Here is a 20,060-nt window from a genome sequence, read left to right as displayed (position 1 = left end):
ACTTTGCAGGCAAGAGAGACCTAGCACCGTTTGGTACCCTTATTCTAATTCCACCTTGACGAAAACCTTCCCCATTGTTCGAATGATCTTTTTTATTTTCCTTGCAGAGACAAATAAATCCGATGTAAGTTGCATCACGATTATTCCGACTGGTCGCTAAATTCGATGTTGAATCCCAAAAGTCAGTTACAAATACTTCTCTGCCTTTATTCATTGACTAATTACAGTAAATACAGAAACTAATGAGCAAAAACGAAACAAATGGCATCGATCCTAGTTTGGCCTGTTCTTGCGGAGGTTTTGGCATCGTTTGGCAACGCTTGTCTTGCACTGGATGCGTAGGCGGTCGTCGGCGCCGCGGCACTGATATGCGAATGATGTCAGTACCTCAGCTGAAAATAATCTAGAAAAGAAGTGTTACTTCATGTTTTTTGACATGTCGGCGGGGTTTTCAAGCAGACGTTTTTAAATCGTCGACACCAAATTGTCTATTGACTTGGGTGCGTATTCCAAATGTTGAAAATGTTATAATACAATTGGTTCATACGTCAGCTGTGGGTTCATCGAGATATGAAGCACTTGGGGAGTTTGGAGAGCACTCAAGAAGCTAGAGTTGTTCTCGGCTACGCCTCGAGCAACTCTTACGAATCTTTCGTGCTCTCGAAACTTCCCAAGTGCTTCATATCTAGATGAACGCACGCTGACGTATGAACCAATTGTTAATTAGTAGTCCATAAGCCAAATCTCGAAAGAGGCCTAGAAATTGAGTTTCGTAGCACCCCCAGGAGACATAGTGAATTTGGTATCAAATTAAAGCTTAGGACCTATATTTTTAGAATCTACTTGTTTTCAAACCGTTAACGTGTGTTATAATGAGATATTGGGCTGCTTCCATGGGGGATGGGGTGAGGAGAATTTGCTTACTATAGTCGTGGTGAGAAGAAAAATGGTCCATACCTCTAACAAACATCAACCAAATTGGTTCAAATTTGCGAGATATAGTTGTTATATCATAAGCTACCCAAATGTGTTATCAAACCTGTAGTTTTGGTTGCCATGGCAACAGGCACCAGTCAAATACTGCTCGGTTATGAAATTGTGTGGTTTTTCGAATACAAGATGAAATTCTATATATTTAACTCAAGTTCGATTTCTTGATTTCTAGATTTCTTCTAGCTAACAAAACGACGTTTTCAACTTTTTTGGAATGCAAATGTTTACCACAAACCATATAAAATAATGACTTTAAGTTGAAAAGAGTCTTTTATTGCAAAAGTCGTCTTAGAGGAAGCAGTTTTACAGGCTTTACTTCATTGACGATCTGATAGTATCAAATCAGCTAAAACGGATTTGCTTCTTTAATTGCATTTTTTGTGGCAAACTAATTAAGTTACGATTGTCAAACGTTTTGCTTTCATTCCAAATGTCAGTTCCTCGTTATTCAAAACCTAACACAAAAAGTTAACGTTGTCTTCTTAAGAATGCTGCTTCAAAGAGATCTGTGAGTACTGAGCCGATAATGACGATAATTTTTACTGCCTAATGAGTTAGAGATAACATAGATCAAGCCAGCTTCTAGGAAACGTTCAGCCAGTTTGAACTTGTGGCCCAACTGGAAAAGTGCCTTTGTCATGTGGCAGAAAGTAGCGGGAAATGAACCTTGTTTACGGAGAAAAGCCGGGAGAAGTTTGAGAAATGCTCTTTGAGACGAAATGACCACATCTGGCTACAATGATGAACCACTGGAGAGAGGAACCCAAAGGAGGGTACCACAGGCAATGTTACCAGAGTTATACTAATGTAGGCAACATATCTAGGATCGAAGGGACTGCTAACAAGGCCGCGCCTGCATCTGCTAATCAAGAAATCGCTGCAGACGAACCAAGTAAAGAGCCACCAGCAAAACGCTTCCATAGATCTCATGTTCAGAGATTTGATATTGATAAATGCATCATTTGCCAAGTGGAGAAATTTAAACGTGGAAAGGGAGCGAGATCAAGGGAAGCTCTAACCCAGAATATCAGCGAGTATGGCAGTGCATTCCTCCTCAGAGCAGCTGAGATAAGGGGCGACAATCGTGTGCTACCGCAGATAAAAGGACAAGATTGTATTGCTCGCGAGATTAAATACCACAGATCGTGCTAAAAGAATTATGTTCGCCTTGAGGCACTAACAAAGCTCGAAGCTCAGCAAAGCGAGGCTACAGCAAAGTATTTAGCAAATTGTGTCATTATCTTCAAAGGGAAGTCATTATTAAAACAAGAATCCTCAACATGATAGAACTTGTTGGAAAATTTGTTTCACACCTAAACGAGGAAGGCTTAAACATCAGTGACTACAGGTCATCAAAGCTCAAGCAACGATTGAAAGGAGCATTTGGAAAACAGTTAGACTTTCGCAAACCTTCTGATCCTAGCCAGCCGGAGCTTGTTTATAGCGCCAATGTTGAGAAGGGAGAAATCTTCGAGTCTTTGGTTTCGCAATCAGATATGACAGATGGTGGGTTAGAGTCTGGAGCGGAGGAGACTGATGAGCAAGACCCAAGAGCCAGGAAGGACGTTGCACATCAGGTTTATCACGCGTCAAGTAAGTAGCTTCAAAGTAATACGTTCTAGTGATAATATGGAGGTAAGAAAACGAAAAACGCAAAGCACCTTTTCGAAAAATAACGTTTTGCAAAGTAGACAAAGCACTGCTTCGCTTCGTTCGTTTTTTCACAAACTCTAGTACACAGTGTAACGCCACACTGCGACAACCGGAAATAGTTTCGTTTTCCATACCCGTAGCCCCCTCTCGCCGCGCTTTTTATTAAATTTTTTTCTCACGCCCAGTCTTTCGCGCTGCGCCCCAACTATAAACTGAAAGTCTGGAAGAGGCTAGCCATACCGGAAAAAAAATACAACTAAATTGTTATTTTTTAAGTGTGAGTGCATTTATTTTATTCATTTTACCACTTTAAGGTAAAGGAAGCTGAAATTTGACGATTTCCCTAAAAAAAACAGGGTCTTAGTTTTCCGGGTCTTAGGTGTTAGCTTTAAGGACACCCGAATTCCCTCGAAAAGCCACGAAAAGTCAGGAAATTCGTCGAAGTTCGTTTGCGTTACTTTTGCACCTAAAGTTCAACCAGATATCCTAAAACAACATTGCTAAGAGTTTGGATTCAAGGTGTTGCCTGCCTTCTTTTCCAAATGGTGGCATGTGCTACAGTCCACTGGTTTTTACGAGCAGTTTCTCTGATGAAGAAAGGCATTGGCTTATCTTCAATCAGCTCAAAATTTGGACCCAGGTAACTCTTCAAATTGTCAAATCCTGTGACAATCTTTCCATCTGCATCTTTATAGCCACCAAGCCAAAGATTCTGTACTCGCAAAAAAAGAAAAAAGTCGACGTATCAAGATACCTGTGCTCAGTCATGTTAAGGTTGTAATTAGAAGTCAGTAGTTTGAGTAAACCTGCCAGCTGAAGCTATCAGACCATTTTGCACTGTCTCAAAGGCAGAAAATAAGTACTATCTATCTACTATCTATCTAACATCAATATCTGGCTGAAAAATAAGTTACTCAAATATTATCCTGAATGCTGGAAATCACATTCCCTAGACCCTCCTAGGAGGGCATGTTGCCAAGCAACATGCCATCTTTACTATGCAAGCATCATTCAATTCAGCCACCTCAGTTCAGCACATTTTGTAATGACAATCCTGGTTCAGTATCATTCATCCTTCCCATAATGTTATAATTTGACTACAAGGAGCTAGTTTTGATGCTTCTACAATACATTATGGATGCAATGTCACAGAAATAATCTACCACCTGAATTCTCGACAAACCAGCTCCATTACATTCTTTTTCAAGAAAGGACAAAAAAAGAAAATTTGACCAATTTTTTTTGGCCAACAGAGTAATAATGACCACACATCTATAAGTGCTTCTGAATCAATGATCTTACCCATTAATGTTTAAAATTGTATTAAGGAGGTAATTAATTTAAATTAAACCATGGAACTTGGAGGCCTGTATGCCTCGTGGTGAGTTCAAGATCATAAAGTCACCTATTACTAGTACTAGATTTGTGTTCTTGGGGAGCTCAAAATCCTTTCTTTTCTCAGTATCTTATACTGACAGTATTTTCAAATTGTCCATGAATGTGTAAATGCTAGTTTTAACCTACAAGGCTAACTTTAGACAAATTATCATCTAGTTCTTAAAAGTATTACCTTAGGTGTAAACTCCTCTAACCATGAATATGGTGATGTAATGACCAAAACACCTCCAGGTGCCACTAAAGATGGAAGCCTATCTAAGAACTGATAGGGATTAGGAAGACGGCAAACCAAATTTGCTGCCAGAACACAGCCAAACTGTCCAAGATCACTGGGCAAATTGCAGGCATCTCCTTGATAAAAAGATAGACGACTTCTATCCTAGTAAAAAAAAAAAAAAAAAAAAAAATGACACAAAGTTGTAGCTAATGTTACATACCACATACATCGCAACTACTCCTTAGGAAAAAACTAAAGACAAAACGCAAATTATCACTTTGATACCAGCTGGTAAATATGCTCCTGTGACCTTTGCATCAACAAACTTTATCTAACCTTTATATCCTAACATCAGTATGCATATTCTCCTTACTGTTCTCCATACATTTCTAAAGGTGCTAACATGAGACTTTACTTCATAATCAAGAATGTCTTTAGTTGGTGATCACTTCCTTTATTCTTATAATTGTAATGTGTTATTGATGGCTGATATTGTAATGAGAAGTCAGATGCTTGTCACTCTTAGGTATCAAAGGGTTAAGGAACCTCCTTTTAAGGGACAATTGCGCATTCTGGGAAAGGTTCCTAAGTGTTACCTACTGAAAATTTTTAAAGTTTAACATTTCCTGTACCACTATGTGTAAAATGATAACTTCACTAACATCCAGCCAATCAGATCTTATGATTGGTCAATATTATACCTTAGTATTTCCCCATCTAATACAAAGTAGAAACACCTACATTGTTGAGATGACTTTTCTCAAACCCCTCTGAGACAAACATTGTACAATGTGACTTACTTACAATGTCAAGATCAACCTCAGCGACATGTTTAGACACAAGACTTCCTTCAGTTTGGACAGAGTACTCCAATCTTCCATATGTCTTGAGTTGATTGCAGGCATTTATAAAACCATGGGAAAAATCGATTCCTACAACTTGATCAAATCTCTTGGCTAGTTCAAAAGAAGATCGACCAACTGCACATCCTATGTCGAGAGCAATGCTCGGCACATTATCCTAGAGATCGAGATTTAATAGTTTAATCACTTTTTAGCGAACATACAATAAAGAAAGAATTCAAATTTAGTCAGATGTCATGGTCTGTTCCAGATGTTGTAAGAGAACCATCCGTACAAGAGAAACACTTAATTCTACAGTGTGGAAATAAGGAGTTAGTTGCCACACTTCATCCACGTGCAGTGGCCAGAATTCAAATTACTTTGACATACCTTAAACTTTATATTCGAAATTCCTTGCAGATTATTGCGGAATAGATTAAAATTTACGTACATCAGCATATTCTTTCCTTGTACAGTGAAAAATTTACGATTGTACTCACCCCAATATGTTTAATACATTCCAACGCACATCGCTTGGGAAAATCAAGAGAGTCATGGGGACCAAAGCCATATGGTAACAGTTCATCTGGTTTGCCAAAGTGGAAAATAAGATATTCGCCGATTAATTTTTCTGTCTCATACACGTTATCGTGCGCTTCGCGTCTCTTGGAAAGATAACGACAAGCCAGTAACGTCAGAGCAGAAGCACCTAGCGCGCTAGCCGAGGCAATCATAAGACTTTTCTCCATGATTGGTAGAAACTTGAAGAAGTATTACAGACTAATTCGCCGATGTAAACTACCGGCACGTGGAAAGGTCTCCGATTTGGTGCTTAGTGACCAGGTCATCGTGTAGGGGAAGTGTGCTCCACCGGAACCGATGTTTCAAAAAAAGCGAATGAGGGCAACGGAAATGGCACATGGCTAAGAAGAGTTTAAAGTTCTATTTTATCGGTGGCACGTAACGACAACAAAACAACAGATGTAGTATGGGTTGGGAAATAATTTCGGCTCCATGTCGGCGGTTAGTCGCAGGCAGGAGACCAAACGAAGGAGCATCGATACAGTACACTAGTAACAATATTTTGTGATTCACCTCGGTATCGCTTGTGTCGAATATGTAGTATCGCCATCTCCCTATCCTTATTTTAAGGCCTCCTAGTGATATTCTTGAAGGATCACGAAGCCTTTTGGCTTTGGCTGGCCAGGCTAACTTGAGTATTTCAGTTTCATCTAACCAGGTGAATTCGATTTGCGTGTAGAAATAAAGTTTCGGCAGAAAATGGTTTATTGAAACTGAAGTGTCGGTGCCTTTCCATTTTCTTTGTGTGCAGGTGATGAAGAGCTTTTTCCCGAAATTTTCAACACGGTAAATTTCATCGATATGTTTCATTCCCAATTTCTTGCTTTTATCTAGAACTGAACTTCGCCCCAAATGTGCCCACATTTTCTTTTATAAATCCTGTATTGTTGTGGTGTTTTGACAAGAATAGAGAGCTGGATTTACCTGTCGGTTTCTTCGTTCAAAACGATGTCCTGGATCTTTTGTTTTTGGCGGGTAACAAAAACGTCGTCTCTGTAGCGGAAGTGTGTTCTTCTGGAAGTGACATTTTGAGCAACTGAAAAATATATTGGGAAGCATTCGTATTTCCTTCTGCTAGAAATGATTATTAGGTCCTTTTCTAGGGATTTCTGAGTTAAAAAGTAAAAAAAAAGTAAAGCCGAATATAACTAACCAGCCAGATGTAAATAGTACACTCTTTATATAATAATTTTTATCCCAACTTTATCACTTCCGGGGATGTAGCTCAGTGGTAGAGCGCCCGCTTCGCATGCGGGAGGCCCGGGGTTCAAATCCCCGCATCTCCAGGATAAAACCACCGAAGTGATTATTTTCTTTATTTTGAAACTTAATTCTTTTTTTCTAATTTGGAATTATCGCTCACAAGCAAAGTATCTTTATCATTCTTTCTGTTTTCGACTGGAAACGAAATCATCTAATTTTAGCTAAGGAAGATTTTCTTACTCTGAGATGTCAATCAAACACTGTTAACGATTCACACCCTAACATTAATATCTAAATTCTCCACACTTTTCTCAATTTGTTTTCTATGATACTGTCTGGGAGAATTTATTGGACAGTAAGGAGCTTCCTGGATTGGTGATCATTTCCCTTATTTTCGTGACCTTAGTGAGTGATTCAAGAGTGATATTGTAAGAAGAAACTAGTGCTGTTAATCTTATGGGATAAAGGATCGACAATAATAATTATTTACCTTGGTTCAACAACTTTATTAGCATTGCTTATACCAACAGTATATTGCCTATTGCATCAGTAAAAAAGAGGATAAATATCACAAATATGACTAATATCACAAAATTACTCGATTACATAACAACACAGCTAGGGTCTGGGAACCCTATGATGTTCTCTTGCTATAATCATAATCAACCAATCAAATTCCTCTTTATGCAGCCAAAAAAATTTAACTCACAATCAGAGCGTTTCCCTTGATGTAATCCACATCACTTACAAGGGAACCTTTGTTCCCACAAGATGTGGAACACCAAAGGTCCGGTTCAAACGTCGAACTTTTCATGTGCCGAACCGAGTATTAGTTTGGGTTGACCCAAATAATTAAGTTCAGCAGTTGATTTAAACATGAAACCTAATTAGTCAAACTTAATTGGTTCTTTAAGTGTTTTCTTTCTTCTGATTGGACACTTAACTTTGTTTTAAATTTGGCTTCACAACCCTTCAAAATGTGGAAAAGTGTCCTAATCCAAGACCATTTTTTTTTTGAGGTAGACATTTTGAAAAGTGTTCTCTGATATACCAGCTAGAAAGACGGCCTCTCTATTGCTATCTATTGAAAAAAGAAAGAGGTGGGGTGGGGTAGGACTTGAGTGTTTATGATGCAGTGAAACCCATTATAAAACACAAAGGCAAATTGAGGAGGAAAACGTTTATTTTAAAAATCTCACACCCAATTGCCCTACAGAGCAACTATTACAGTAATAATTGACTTATTTACCAAGGTTTTCAGTTAAATACATCTTATTAAGAGTCTTGATTTCCATACAAATCCGTAAATTATCATGTTATCAAAGATGCAATTGCAACCCAAGGATAATTTTCTTTTTGTATGCTAAGTGGTACCAAAACTAATTTTACCAGGAGAAAATGTTTAACTTAATACAAAAATGCATATTACACTCACCAATTTTGATTGATTTGATACTCATTTACAAAAAATTAGTTAAATATTTTTGCTGCTACATTTTTTTAAGAGTAACATGAACCCTATAATTTACGAATATACCACAGTGGAAAATGACAATTTGGGTGACAAAGTAATCTGGCTTTAAAGCCATCCACTCAATAACTCCCAATATCTGTTAATCCTCCCTCCTTGCTACAGCACATTTCCTTGTAAATTAGCTATGAGAATTTGATGCTAGATCAAGATAACTTCTACCTGATAGGTTTGAGTTTTCTTGTTACTTGTTTGCAGGATGGTGTTTGGATATCAAGAGGAGATGTTACATGCTAATAACATCACTTCTGGGAGTTACAGGGTAAATCACAACTCAGAGGAGAAAGTCACAAAGTAACAGTCCAAAAAAGCTTTTGTTTGACAGATAAATCAGAACAGATGTACCTCAACATTACATAAATGATGTAACTTGAAGCATTAACTCACAAACCAGTAAAATGATTAAAACAAGAAAAAAGACCACTGTTTGGTGGCCAATGGCATAAGGGCAGCCATGGACACATTAATTGTATGCCCAAGCTTAATTACCTTTTAGTTTTTAGCTTGACTCATCTTTACTCAATCTCACCATCATTTATTATCATTTAATTTGGTTCTTTCCAGATCTCATAACTTTTCACTATACAAGTCACAAATGATGTAAGTCAATGCTAATAACCTGAAAAGAGCCTCTTACAGTTCACTGAAGTGCAATAGTCTGCTTCTCAACCAACTTTCGAAACAAACCATCTGGCTCAGCCATCAATTCCATATAGGATCCAGCCTCAGAGATTTGTCCATCACTCAACACAACAATATTGTCAGCATTTTTGATGGTTGACAGTCGATGTGCTATAGTTATGACTGTACGACCCTTCATTAACCTCTCCAAAGCCTCTTGAACCAAGTGTTCACTCTCTGCATCCAGGGCACTAAGATGAAAGAAAAACTGTGGTTTGAGCTGTGGTGTGACACATAATTTCATGAAAGTACAGTCTACTAGCCTTCTGAAAGCAATCTCAGTGTCAATTGCTATGTTAGTAGAGACAGGGCAATGGAAGGCACAAAGGAAGAAAAACAAAGTTGCAAGGCACATGAAAACTAGTTGAAGGAATCAAATTTGTCATTCTCAAAAGAGAAGGGTTTGATGTTACTAAAAAAAAACTATTACGTTATGAAGTTGAAAGTTTCATGATAGGCTTGGATGTTATTACTGATTACTCAATAAAGTACATATACCTTGTGGCCTCATCAAGCAGCAGGATGGAAGGGTTCTAAAATAAACAAAAAAATGGATTGTTCACAGATATGAAAATAAAAGACCACATCATGAACACAACAATTAAGTATTAAAACTATTTAATGATGGTCTTCATTACCTTCAAAATTGCTCTTGCAATAGCAATCCTCTGCCTTTGACCTCCTACAACAAAAATATCAGCGAAAGGTCTAAATAATCATATGGTTTGTGGCAATTGGTTGATTCTAAGTTTCTGAATTCAATGTAATAATTGCTGCAATGCATTTACTTTTATTAGGTGGTGGTAATACTATTAATAGTATATATTTCATTGCTGCTATAAATGATTACTAATTACACCCTAAGTCTTACTAAGTCTGATCTGGTCCTACTTGACCAAGTTTACTCCCCATCAGTTAAGGGCCCAAACACAAACATTGAGGAAAATTGGCAAGAAATATAAAAGGTGAGATTTGGCAAAAAATACTGCATTTAACTATATTTTGGCAATCTGTACTCTGATAAGAGCTTCCCTCAAGGCTGGTAATTGGACCAATCACAGTGCTTGCAGTTATCGATAGTTGTAGTAAAATTATTTATTCTGGGACTAAAAGTGTGAAAAATTATCTATGTTTCTGACCTGAAAGCATTTGTCCCCTTTCTCCAACAACAGTGTCAAATCCATTAGGAAAGCTCTTGATGAATCCATAAGCATTGGCTTGCACAGCAGCATCCAAGATGTCATCATTAGTCACTTGCTGACCTGTATTAGCTCCATATGCAATGTTGTCCGCAATTGAACATGAGAACAGAATAGGTTCCTTGAGAGAAATCAATCAAATTTAAAATTACAGTCTCACTTGGAGGTTTACACATAAATGATTCTTAAAAAGTTCTTAGTGGCTGGAAAAAAAAAAAGGGAACTAACAAACACTTAGAAAAGTACTCTGAGTGGCCTATAAACCGTACATTTTACCAAAAATTTGAATATCTAAATAAGTTATCTCATGGTTGTTTAGTGTCATCAACTAAATTACCCTGTTATACTCTCTCACCAACGCAGCACCACAGTTTCTTTAGAAACTTACCCCCTTTATATCATGGTTGGATGTAAGGTTACAAAGCGATAATACCGGCAGTACAAAAAGATGGATGATCAGGAAGAGGAATGGTATATTTAATATCAAACTCAAACTTATTGTACAACACCTGATGAACTGTTCCAACTGCACCTCTTAGCCAATCAGGTGACAGGGTTCGCACATCATGTCCTCCAACTATAACCTGCCCCTTTCCAGGGTCATATAGACGAAGTAGTAATGACCCTAGGGTACTCTTTCCAGATCCACTTGGTCCAACAACGGCTGTGATAGACCCAGCAGGCACCTCTAGATTAAGTCCTCTGAATATTTCCAGGTCAGGGCGTGATGGATAAGTAAAATGAACATCCTTAAATGTAATTCCATCATTTAGGTCATGCATGTCTGGACGTAAACCCCCTATGAAATGGATAGCAAGGTTATTGGAAAAATAAAAAAATGTGATCGATGCATTAAAAAAAAAAAACAGATGAAAAACTCGTCAACAAGGCTGCCCACTTTTAAAATATGAGCAGGAAGCACATTTCCTGCTTACTCAAAAACATTGCCTGGTTTGATAAAAACCCATTATAGTTGTTCAAAGCAAACCAGAGTCTGAATAAGTCGTTCTGTGAAGTTGAACTCACAATGACTATAGACAGCTACATGATCATCAAACACATCAAAATCAAAGCCAAGCAACCAGTGTACCTATTTTTTTTATTATAATTATCAATTGTTGCACAGAATAAAACTATGAACTATCACAGGCTATTAGTTAATTAATTCCAAATTTACAATCAAAGCTGACCTGTCAAGGGTATGGTAGGATTCCTGTCAATCAACTGCCACAAACGCGCACTGGCACCAATTCCCTTCATCAATTCTGAATAAAATGAGCTCAGACCTGCAAAAGTAAACAAAAAACAAACCAACATGTGAAAGGTTGCTTGAAAGTGAAAATGACCAATACAGCCTGGATCTAATTACTGTGTTCGATTAACAAAAGAATATTGCTTTTCTTTTTAATTCTTTTGGATGGGACACCTGTACTGGTTAAATACATTTACTAACCCAATGACATTACGTCCAGTTTTCTGTCTGTTTGGTGGTACATGTACACATACAATCATACATTTGCACCCAACCACACTAAGTCATAATAAGTACCATGAGAATGCATGACAGTGTAAGATTTTGGGTTGATAACTTACTACTTTAAGTTACATGGAAACTTCTAGGACTCAAACCTGGAGAGTGTTATATATTAAAAACATAGAGACCCCTTCAAATTTACAGCAAGGAGATTGCAAACTTTTAAAAAATAACTGAAAAATCATTTAGTTGACCATTATGGTGACTGATACATTTTTCTGTCAGATGTCAACTAGATGATTGTATGAGTGAAATTTTAGAGAAGAGTTTAATTCTTGATTGAATTTGTGACAAATTCTACATATTTCACCAACATGACTAAGAGAACATGACGCATTGAATGATAAGTAGCCACAAACAGCAGGTTAAAGTTTGGTTCTAATTTAAGTTTTTAGTTTCAGAATGATTCACTTACCTCCAAACGAGATTCCCACAAATCCAGCATAGAGAAGAAAAGATGTAAGATCTCCAACAGAGATCTGAGCACTTGTCATCATCATTCCACCACTGTACAACACAGAAAGCATGATGGCATTACCTGATAGTCCTGTCTGTAACACAACAAAACAGTGTCACATGAAGGTGAACAAAAGCAAATATTCACTTGTCGAACTGAATGAATTGCCACTTGTTAAAAAAAACAACAACCAGAAAACTCACAAATCCAAAGAACACTGCTCTGGCAAGTGCCTCTTTCTTTGCCAGCTTGAAAACATCTTCAACACTGTCCTTGTATCTACATTTGGTAAAAATAGAAAATAAAAATCACCACAAACATTACAAGGTGTCCAAATGTGGTACAAACATCAGTGACAAACTTGGCTATGCCTTGTGTACCCCTGTTTTGCTCATTACCTCTTTTTGACATTGTCTGTGATCTATTACTGAACAGATGCATGACAACATATAAGCTATTTGTTACTCGTAACAATTGCATGGATATTTAGAATATACCTTTTCATCTAAGGAAACTCACCTCTCAATTTCCTTCATCTCCTGTCCAAATGCTCTCACTGTACGTATATTGCTAATTCTTTCTTCTGCAACCTAAAATTTTTTAGCAAAATTAAAACAACACTTCCAATAAACTTTACATGTTCAATTGTAACTAAATTCCAAGTGTTGGCCCTTTTCAATAAAACTGTCAACTTTTCAGGATTATTTCTTAATTTCTTCAGCAGATGCCAGCTACAACTTAATGGAGGTCAGTTTAACCCTTTCACTCCCAAGAACTCATCAGTAATTCTCCTTACTATCTGCCATACAATTCATATAATGTTAGTTTAGAGAATTTGGTACTGGATCAATTCAAATTCCTCTTATGACTATTTTTCTTTATTCTCATCACTTGTCTGCTTGATATTACATTGACACTGTAAGGAGAAATTCTCTCTTGGTCACTCATGGGAATTAAAGGGTTAATACACAATTCAATGCATTCATCAAATTGTATTCTGAAGTCTGTCTTACTTGAGTAGATTCTGCTAAAGAATCTTGAGTTCTCTTTGTGATGTTACGCAGATAACGTCCATACATGATAATGGCAATAGCGACTGGTGGCACAATACCAAGGACAATGCTGGCTAACTTGGGAGACACATAAAACTAAAAAATGAAAAACAAATAATGTAGCAATAAAACATTGAGATATAACAAGGCCATCATCAACCCTTTACACCCTAACATCATTATGCATATTCTCCATAATGTTCTCTACACATTTCCTAGGTTCTAAAAAGGAGAATTTGTAAAACCATCAAGAGCTTCTTAAGTTGCTGATCATTTCCTTTATTTTCGTGAATTAAAAATTTGAGTCAAGGAATAGATTGAAAAGAGAAATCAGAATCTTGTCACTCTTAGGGATTAGAGGGTCACACAATTCCAAGTTCAAAATGATGCGTAAAGTTTCATGAAAATGACAGTTTAAGTTACTGTAATTTTTATTTCCATAGTTCCATTACAATTGGTCTGGCTCAAGTTCTACCAAAATGATTACTGAATATAGAGTGAGGATGTCAAATTTTTTAATTAGCAACAGTTAACCAACTAATCGAATACTAATTTCATGTTAGGTTTTCCACTTCTTTACAAATAAACCAAAGAAAAAAATTTGCAGGGGCTGTAGAGCATGTGTCAGGTAAAGTAACCTTTACAATCAAACTCACCATCATTGACACGCCAGCAACTGACTGAGCCACAGCTCGCAAACCATCAGACACATTGTCTGTCACAGCCTTTCCTACGAGGATGGTATCTGCTGACAGGCGATTAATCAGTTCTCCAGTTCTTGTTCTGTCAAAAAAGGCTGTTTCTTGTCTCAGTATGGCTCCAAAGAGTCTTTCACGCAGCCGCTTGATAACTTTCTGCCCTAGAAATAAAGTGCACAGAGCTTAAGCCTAAGCAGTGCTTAGGTGCTACTGAAGGTAAAGGCCATTAAAAACATGTTTATTGTTATAAATAAAGACAATCCTTTGTATTACACAAAAGCAAAATGCACAAGTAAAGACTGAAAGACAAAAATATAGGAAAAAATTTAACATGAATAAAATGAAAGAATCTCATTTTATTCTGTTCTTTTCAATAGAAACAAAAGGGTTGTATTGACTGCCTTCACAAAAGGAAAACATCACAACCGTATTTAGAAAAAATATGGGAATGGTTTTAATTTAATAGGTAATTATACAGAAACTTTTAGTGATACCTAAGGCTGTACAACCTAAGGTGGACAGAAAATACATTTCTTTCCTCACCAGATACTTGAATTAAGTAAACTCTTCCAAAATTGGCTGCCCCGCCCAAAACAAACACACCGCAAAGGATTTTGCAGACATAGGATAAAGTTTCAACCATTTGCCTTGTATCCTGGCTTGTACTGTAAATAATGTCAATGATCTTTCCCATACAAAATGGAACAGACATAGTAACTGCTGAAGATATAAACAAAAGGCCTATGGCTCCTGTGGAAAGAAGTCAGAGTAATCTAACTATAAGTTACGGTTTGGATTGCCATAGTTTGAATGTTACAGAATCAATGTCATAGCTCAATAAGGATTGAATGACAGTTACCAATGGATCAAATACCTGACTGACTGATTAACTGCCTCTGTAACAGACCAATTAACTGACTGACTGATTTATTGTCATATCCCAGTACAGTCTGATCAAATTATCGACTTGAAATATTGCCTTACATGTCAATAATAAAAGAAAAGATACTTCAATTCAATCTGATTTATTTGAGTTTTAAATACAAAATTATTGTGACTGAAGTGTTTCCCTTCAGATTATGGACTCCGAGGGAGCTCCATAACATGACTTTCCTGTCAACCTTGGATTAAAAAGCCTCTTTCCTCCTTTTGTGCCCATATACTGACAGTTGAACGTAATATTTGCCATTCCACCTCACCCACAAATCAGCTTATGCAGTTTTAGGTTTCTCCAAAAGGTGGGTTAATTGGCAGTTGCTATCTCCAATTTCCTCTGCTTAAAGGTTACTATAAGGTTTTGTTTGACCAAGTCTTTCAGATTTCACTGTTACTTCGAATCAGCTTTTAACAGACACATTGCGTAATAAGCACATTGTTTTTCTAACCCGCCTTCCCTGTTTTCAGAAAATTATTGACCCTTCAACTTCCAAGGTGTGATTGTTAATTCTCCCTTTTAGCTGCTACACATTCCCTTGTACAACAAAGGTGCAACAGAGATCCAAGACACAGTGGATCATGTCCCTCAGTGGTCAAACAACAAATTCAAGCTGAACTTGTTAGTGTGCAAGGAACTCCATACAGACTTTTGAAGGAAACCAAATGAGGTCACTCTAATTGAGGCCAATGGCAATTCCTTAGAAACCATTAATTCAGCAAAAGTGGTAGGCATTACTATAAGGGGTGACCTAAAGTGGAACAATCATGTAGATAATAGTACTGTGAAAGGATCTCAGCAAATCTAAATAAGCAACTTAAGCATGCTGGTATTGACTGCATATCTCTAATTCACTTCTACTGCACATGTATTCATTCTGTCTTTGAATATGCCTCTCAAACTTTCCATTCTAGCTTACCAGTCTACTTGTCTGATCAAATTGAGAGGGTTCAGAAGCAAGTTTTAAGGATCATTTATCCAGACATGCTGCACAGAAAAGTACTAGAAGATGCAAATCTGAAAACATTTTTGATAGGCAAGAAGAATTATGTGCAAGTCTATTCAATCATATCAAAGCATAAACTAGCTGACCTGCTACCTACGCAGAATAATGTCTCTCAGTACAACCTAAGAAATAAGCAAATTTTATTGCTATGCCTGGTATCAAAATCAAAAAGGTTTCAAAATTTCTTCATAAAGTGCTATGCAGCAAAAGAGCTGTCATTGTTAATATTTTCAATTGTTTATGTTTGAAATTTATTATTATACGATTTATGTTTTTTGTAATACATGCTTTTTTAAATTATGTATATTGCACAAGTAATTCAGCTATTACCTGCCAGTTGTGATTTTAATAATAATACTAATAATAATAATAATAATAATAGGAAAAAGTAAATTAGTTTATGAGAATTTAGTGTTAGATCAAGATCGCAAGTTCTACCTGATAAGTTTGAACATTTACATTACCTATTTGCTGGTAAATTTCTGGACATTATAAAGAGAAGTTTCTTGTTAATCACTTCTGGGAGTTAAAAGGTTCTGGCAGGAGGGGGAGAGACAGAGTGATTTAATACACTCTTTAAGTGCTATCTCCTCTCTGACATTCTTCAAATAAAAACACACCTCTCTCAACTAAACTCATTCTACGCTGTTTTTTTTGTTAAGTAGGATCTCGCAAAAATGTTAATTTAGCGTGAGGTGTTGGCAGCTCTATGGTCATGAATCAAACCATTATTTTGCTGTGAGAAGTCCTACAAAAGATTGATCTTGGTACTTGAGGTTTTAGCAACTTGAGTAAAAGTTAACTTATAATTTAATTTCTCTTTGATTCAGGATTGTCTTCAACTAAATGATCACTCTTGATGTGAACCATTTAACTCAGACTTGTTGAATGCAATTCTTAAAATCCATCCTGAGAAAACATTGAGGATAATTAATTTTTCCACCAATCAAGTCACGCATTTCAAACTCTCCATGGGAAAAAACAGTACAAATTTACATGTACCTGCAAGGCTCTTGTATTCTGGTTTGGCCAACGACAGAATCCGGAGGAGATCATCACTCTTCAGTTGCTTTTTCTTCTCACTTTCTTTCTCAACAACCTTCGCTTTATCGCCTTGATCTTCGCTAGAAAAAGTTCGCACAGATCCTCCCAACATTCTGCATGGGAATATTTTAAGTGTTTCTCGGCTTTTCAAACTTCTGAAAGTTCGATTTTCGAATTTGAAATTCCCACCATTTGTCTTGTAAAAACACTTACTGCATAAATTCAATCGTAAGCGAATACACGAGAAGGAAGGAAGAATTCTCGAACGTTTGAGAATGAGAGGAGCAAATGCGCTGGAAGCAGACATCATGCGTTACCGGTACCTGTAGGCGTCACAGAGTGGAGGATCAAATCGAGGGGAAGCTTTACAACATGTGATGACAGCGATTTCAAACGAACGTCTGTCCATTACCGCATAATGAAGCTTGATATTTTAGAAAGGTTCCTTTGCGGGCCTTTCCTTAAAAATCGCTCTGAAGGTTTGATGCAATTCCGAAGCGATTATACAACACCTGAAAACTTTTAGCTAACTCACGCGAGTGAAATACCGCTGGTCAGCAAGTTCGTCAAGTCAATAAACGATGGTGAGAGAGTGGGTAAAGAAACTTACGTAATCAAAGATGGTTGAAATGTTGTCAGAGGGACCCCATCATCAATATTACGATCCAACTTTTTCGTAATAAAGCCCAAGTGAATGATTTCTTGTCTTTACAGTGAAATACTCCCCTGTATTAATCCCTGCTTACTCATAACAGCCTCAGTTCTCGCAAAAGCCAAAGTTCAAATTGTCCATAGCGTTCTAAACGGATTCCAGATTTTTTTGTCTTTGGGCTATGGTTTTATTTTTTTTAGTTATTTTCAAGTGTTTTAGCACAATGGCAACCCGAAATGAATTTGCGAGAGCGTTGATTATAGAGCCAGATTTGTCCATAACAGATATATGTTGAACTAATATGAGCAAAATGCGCTTTCTAAGTCTCCAAGCATGTCAAGTTTACCATCAAATGCACCTCGAATATCAGTCCACCAAACAAGAATCTACGCAAAACAAAAGAAGATCACAGGAGTTGAGTGAGTAGCCAGTGATCTATATTGACACTGGCTGAAAGGTTAAGTTTCGGCAATTACGTACACCTGTATTAAACATGAACCTAACGGAATGACGTATATATGTAGAGATCAAGCCGACACTGACTAAAGTTCATAGGTGTCGGCCTTAAGAATACAGGTCTTACTGTACAATATCAGAGAGGTTGTACATGACGTGAACGGCAAACAACAATATTAAACAATACTAAACTTCTAGCTGACTACTTTTAGCTGTTGATTGTGCCTAAAATTGAGTGAAAAGTCAGTTTAATTTTTTTTTCGTATGCCGTAATCGTGTACATCATGCTCGAACTCGCTGTTACTAGCAATGTGATAGATCTAATGATCAGGAATTTATCCAGTGAACGAGAATGCAAGAGGTACTTTCGAGAGATCCTTGATCACTCATCGAAACGGAACCAAGAGTTTCCTTAGATCAAAGGGAAACCGCGAGAAAAATGCGGAAATGTTTCATTGCGTGTAAAACTACTGCCTTGATATACAGTTATAACCGGCCCAAAAATCAAAACAAACCCCTCAGAAATGTCATTTGTGATTCTAGGAGTAATATATATAGATTGCAAATCGTGCTATTATGAAAAAAATGCTTTGTCACGAGAGCTGCGATGCGCATTAGGCGTTTGGATCATTCCAGACTCTGCTGAAACAGGACAAGCAAACAGATACCATCAAATATAATCACTGTGAACCACCGTGATCTATGAAGGTTCGTCACACTAACCCACTGGGTCAGGGGATTTTTGCATGAATTGTTGAAGTAAGGCTAAGCTCATTCTTCACTCTAGCTGCTACATATTTCCTTGTAAATTAGATCAAGACAGCAAGTCCTACCTGATAAGTTTGATTCTTCTCGTTACCTGTTTGCTGGATGATGAATGGAAATTATAAGGAGAAGTAATAGGCTAATCTCTTTTGGGATTTTAAGGGTTAAAATTAAATAATTTCGTAGGTGCGAGCGCAATAGTAAAATTGACATTTAATTTGATATAACAATTAGTAGGATTAAAATGGACGAAAGTTTAGATGATTGATATTTTCAGGTCTGGGTGAGAAAATTCACCTTTCTGATCATGCTACAGAAAATCGACAGCAAAAGCGAGGAGGCTTGCCTTAAGAGGCATTGTTTTCTTCCAATCGTAATCATGATTCAAGATCAATGTAATGCTTTCGTAATGATATTTGCAAGTCGAAATATCGACCCCAAAGCCCATTATCAACGTTGTTTAATCAACCTTTCCGTTCCGTTTTTTTCTTAACAGTTATTTATACCGGACGTAATTTCTATAACGCCATTGTTAGTCTAGGAAAATTTAAAAAGTGTGGCATGACATTTCAATCCCTTTAGCTATGCGTATAGTTCCACATTTTTAAATCAAGTGCTATATGATAAAATTGTGAATTAATATCGGAGGCAATCGAACAATTCAGATGCCCATCACCAGACAATGTGCGCCTGAGTAAAAAAACCCTCGAGGTAAGAGTGACAAAACGCGAACAGTAGCATGAGAGAGCTGTGTTCCTATTTCAAAAATGGCTTTGTCGTCGAAAATTTTTCTGGAGAAAGTTCTGTAACGGACAGGGGCCAATTGGTTTTTTAAAACTTAGGTTATCCTGGACGGTAAAATGGGTTTATTTTAGGATGGGCGCTGTCCAAATCGACGAGTTCACTAACATCGCGTATCTGTTTAGGTTATATATAAACCATTTCAGAACATCCGAAATAAACTGTACCACGCGTTTTTGAACTCACGCTGCTGTAGATCAGGTTTCATATGGGTTTCTTTGAGGTTTCACTGAATTATATCCGGTACAAAGCAGTAAAACACGAACGACAAATAACGTTGTACTTTGTACTTCAAGTGAATGACTGTCTGATGTTTCAACCACGGATCTTCACCTCTACAGCGACAAAATGTATTTTACGAG

The 20,060-nt window shown here is 37.1% G+C and overlaps 2 protein-coding genes, 1 non-coding gene and 1 pseudogene across 3 annotated transcripts; 2 read left to right on the top strand and 2 right to left on the bottom strand.

Annotated features, from left to right (window-relative positions):
- Positions 1-1,731: 1,731 nt before the first annotated feature.
- LOC131784569 (uncharacterized) lies at positions 1,732-2,645 on the top strand (annotated as a pseudogene).
- Positions 2,646-2,918: 273 nt separating this feature from the next.
- On the bottom strand, positions 2,919-5,927 carry LOC131784552 (uncharacterized). Its single transcript, XM_059101374.2, has 4 exons — positions 5,604-5,927; positions 5,066-5,281; positions 4,217-4,423; positions 2,919-3,358 (listed from the first exon to the last, which is right to left on the bottom strand). The coding sequence occupies exons 1-4, from the start codon at positions 5,850-5,852 to the stop codon at positions 3,161-3,163; spliced, it is 870 nt and encodes a 289-aa protein (XP_058957357.1). The 5' UTR covers positions 5,853-5,927; the 3' UTR covers positions 2,919-3,160.
- A 972-nt stretch (positions 5,928-6,899) lies between these two features.
- Trnaa-cgc (transfer RNA alanine (anticodon CGC)) lies at positions 6,900-6,971 on the top strand. Its single transcript has one exon. It is a non-coding gene; the product is annotated as a tRNA-Ala (tRNA).
- A 1,095-nt stretch (positions 6,972-8,066) lies between these two features.
- LOC131784533 (ATP-binding cassette sub-family B member 10, mitochondrial-like) lies at positions 8,067-17,549 on the bottom strand. The gene is made up of 13 exons (XM_059101348.2): positions 16,983-17,549; positions 14,584-14,790; positions 13,999-14,201; positions 13,304-13,438; positions 12,810-12,880; positions 12,494-12,569; positions 12,249-12,384; positions 11,490-11,585; positions 10,809-11,098; positions 10,240-10,420; positions 9,739-9,782; positions 9,599-9,633; positions 8,067-9,291 (listed from the first exon to the last, which is right to left on the bottom strand). The coding sequence occupies exons 1-13, from the start codon at positions 17,332-17,334 to the stop codon at positions 9,060-9,062; spliced, it is 2,058 nt and encodes a 685-aa protein (XP_058957331.2). The 5' UTR covers positions 17,335-17,549; the 3' UTR covers positions 8,067-9,059.
- Positions 17,550-20,060: the final 2,511 nt, after the last annotated feature.

The sequence above is a fragment of the Pocillopora verrucosa genome, chromosome 7 (genome assembly GCF_036669915.1).
Source record: "Pocillopora verrucosa isolate sample1 chromosome 7, ASM3666991v2, whole genome shotgun sequence".
In the NCBI taxonomy this organism is placed as follows: domain Eukaryota; kingdom Metazoa; phylum Cnidaria; class Anthozoa; order Scleractinia; family Pocilloporidae; genus Pocillopora; species Pocillopora verrucosa.
Note: the sequence above shows the minus strand (reverse complement) of the source record. Positions and strands in the feature narration are given on the sequence as shown.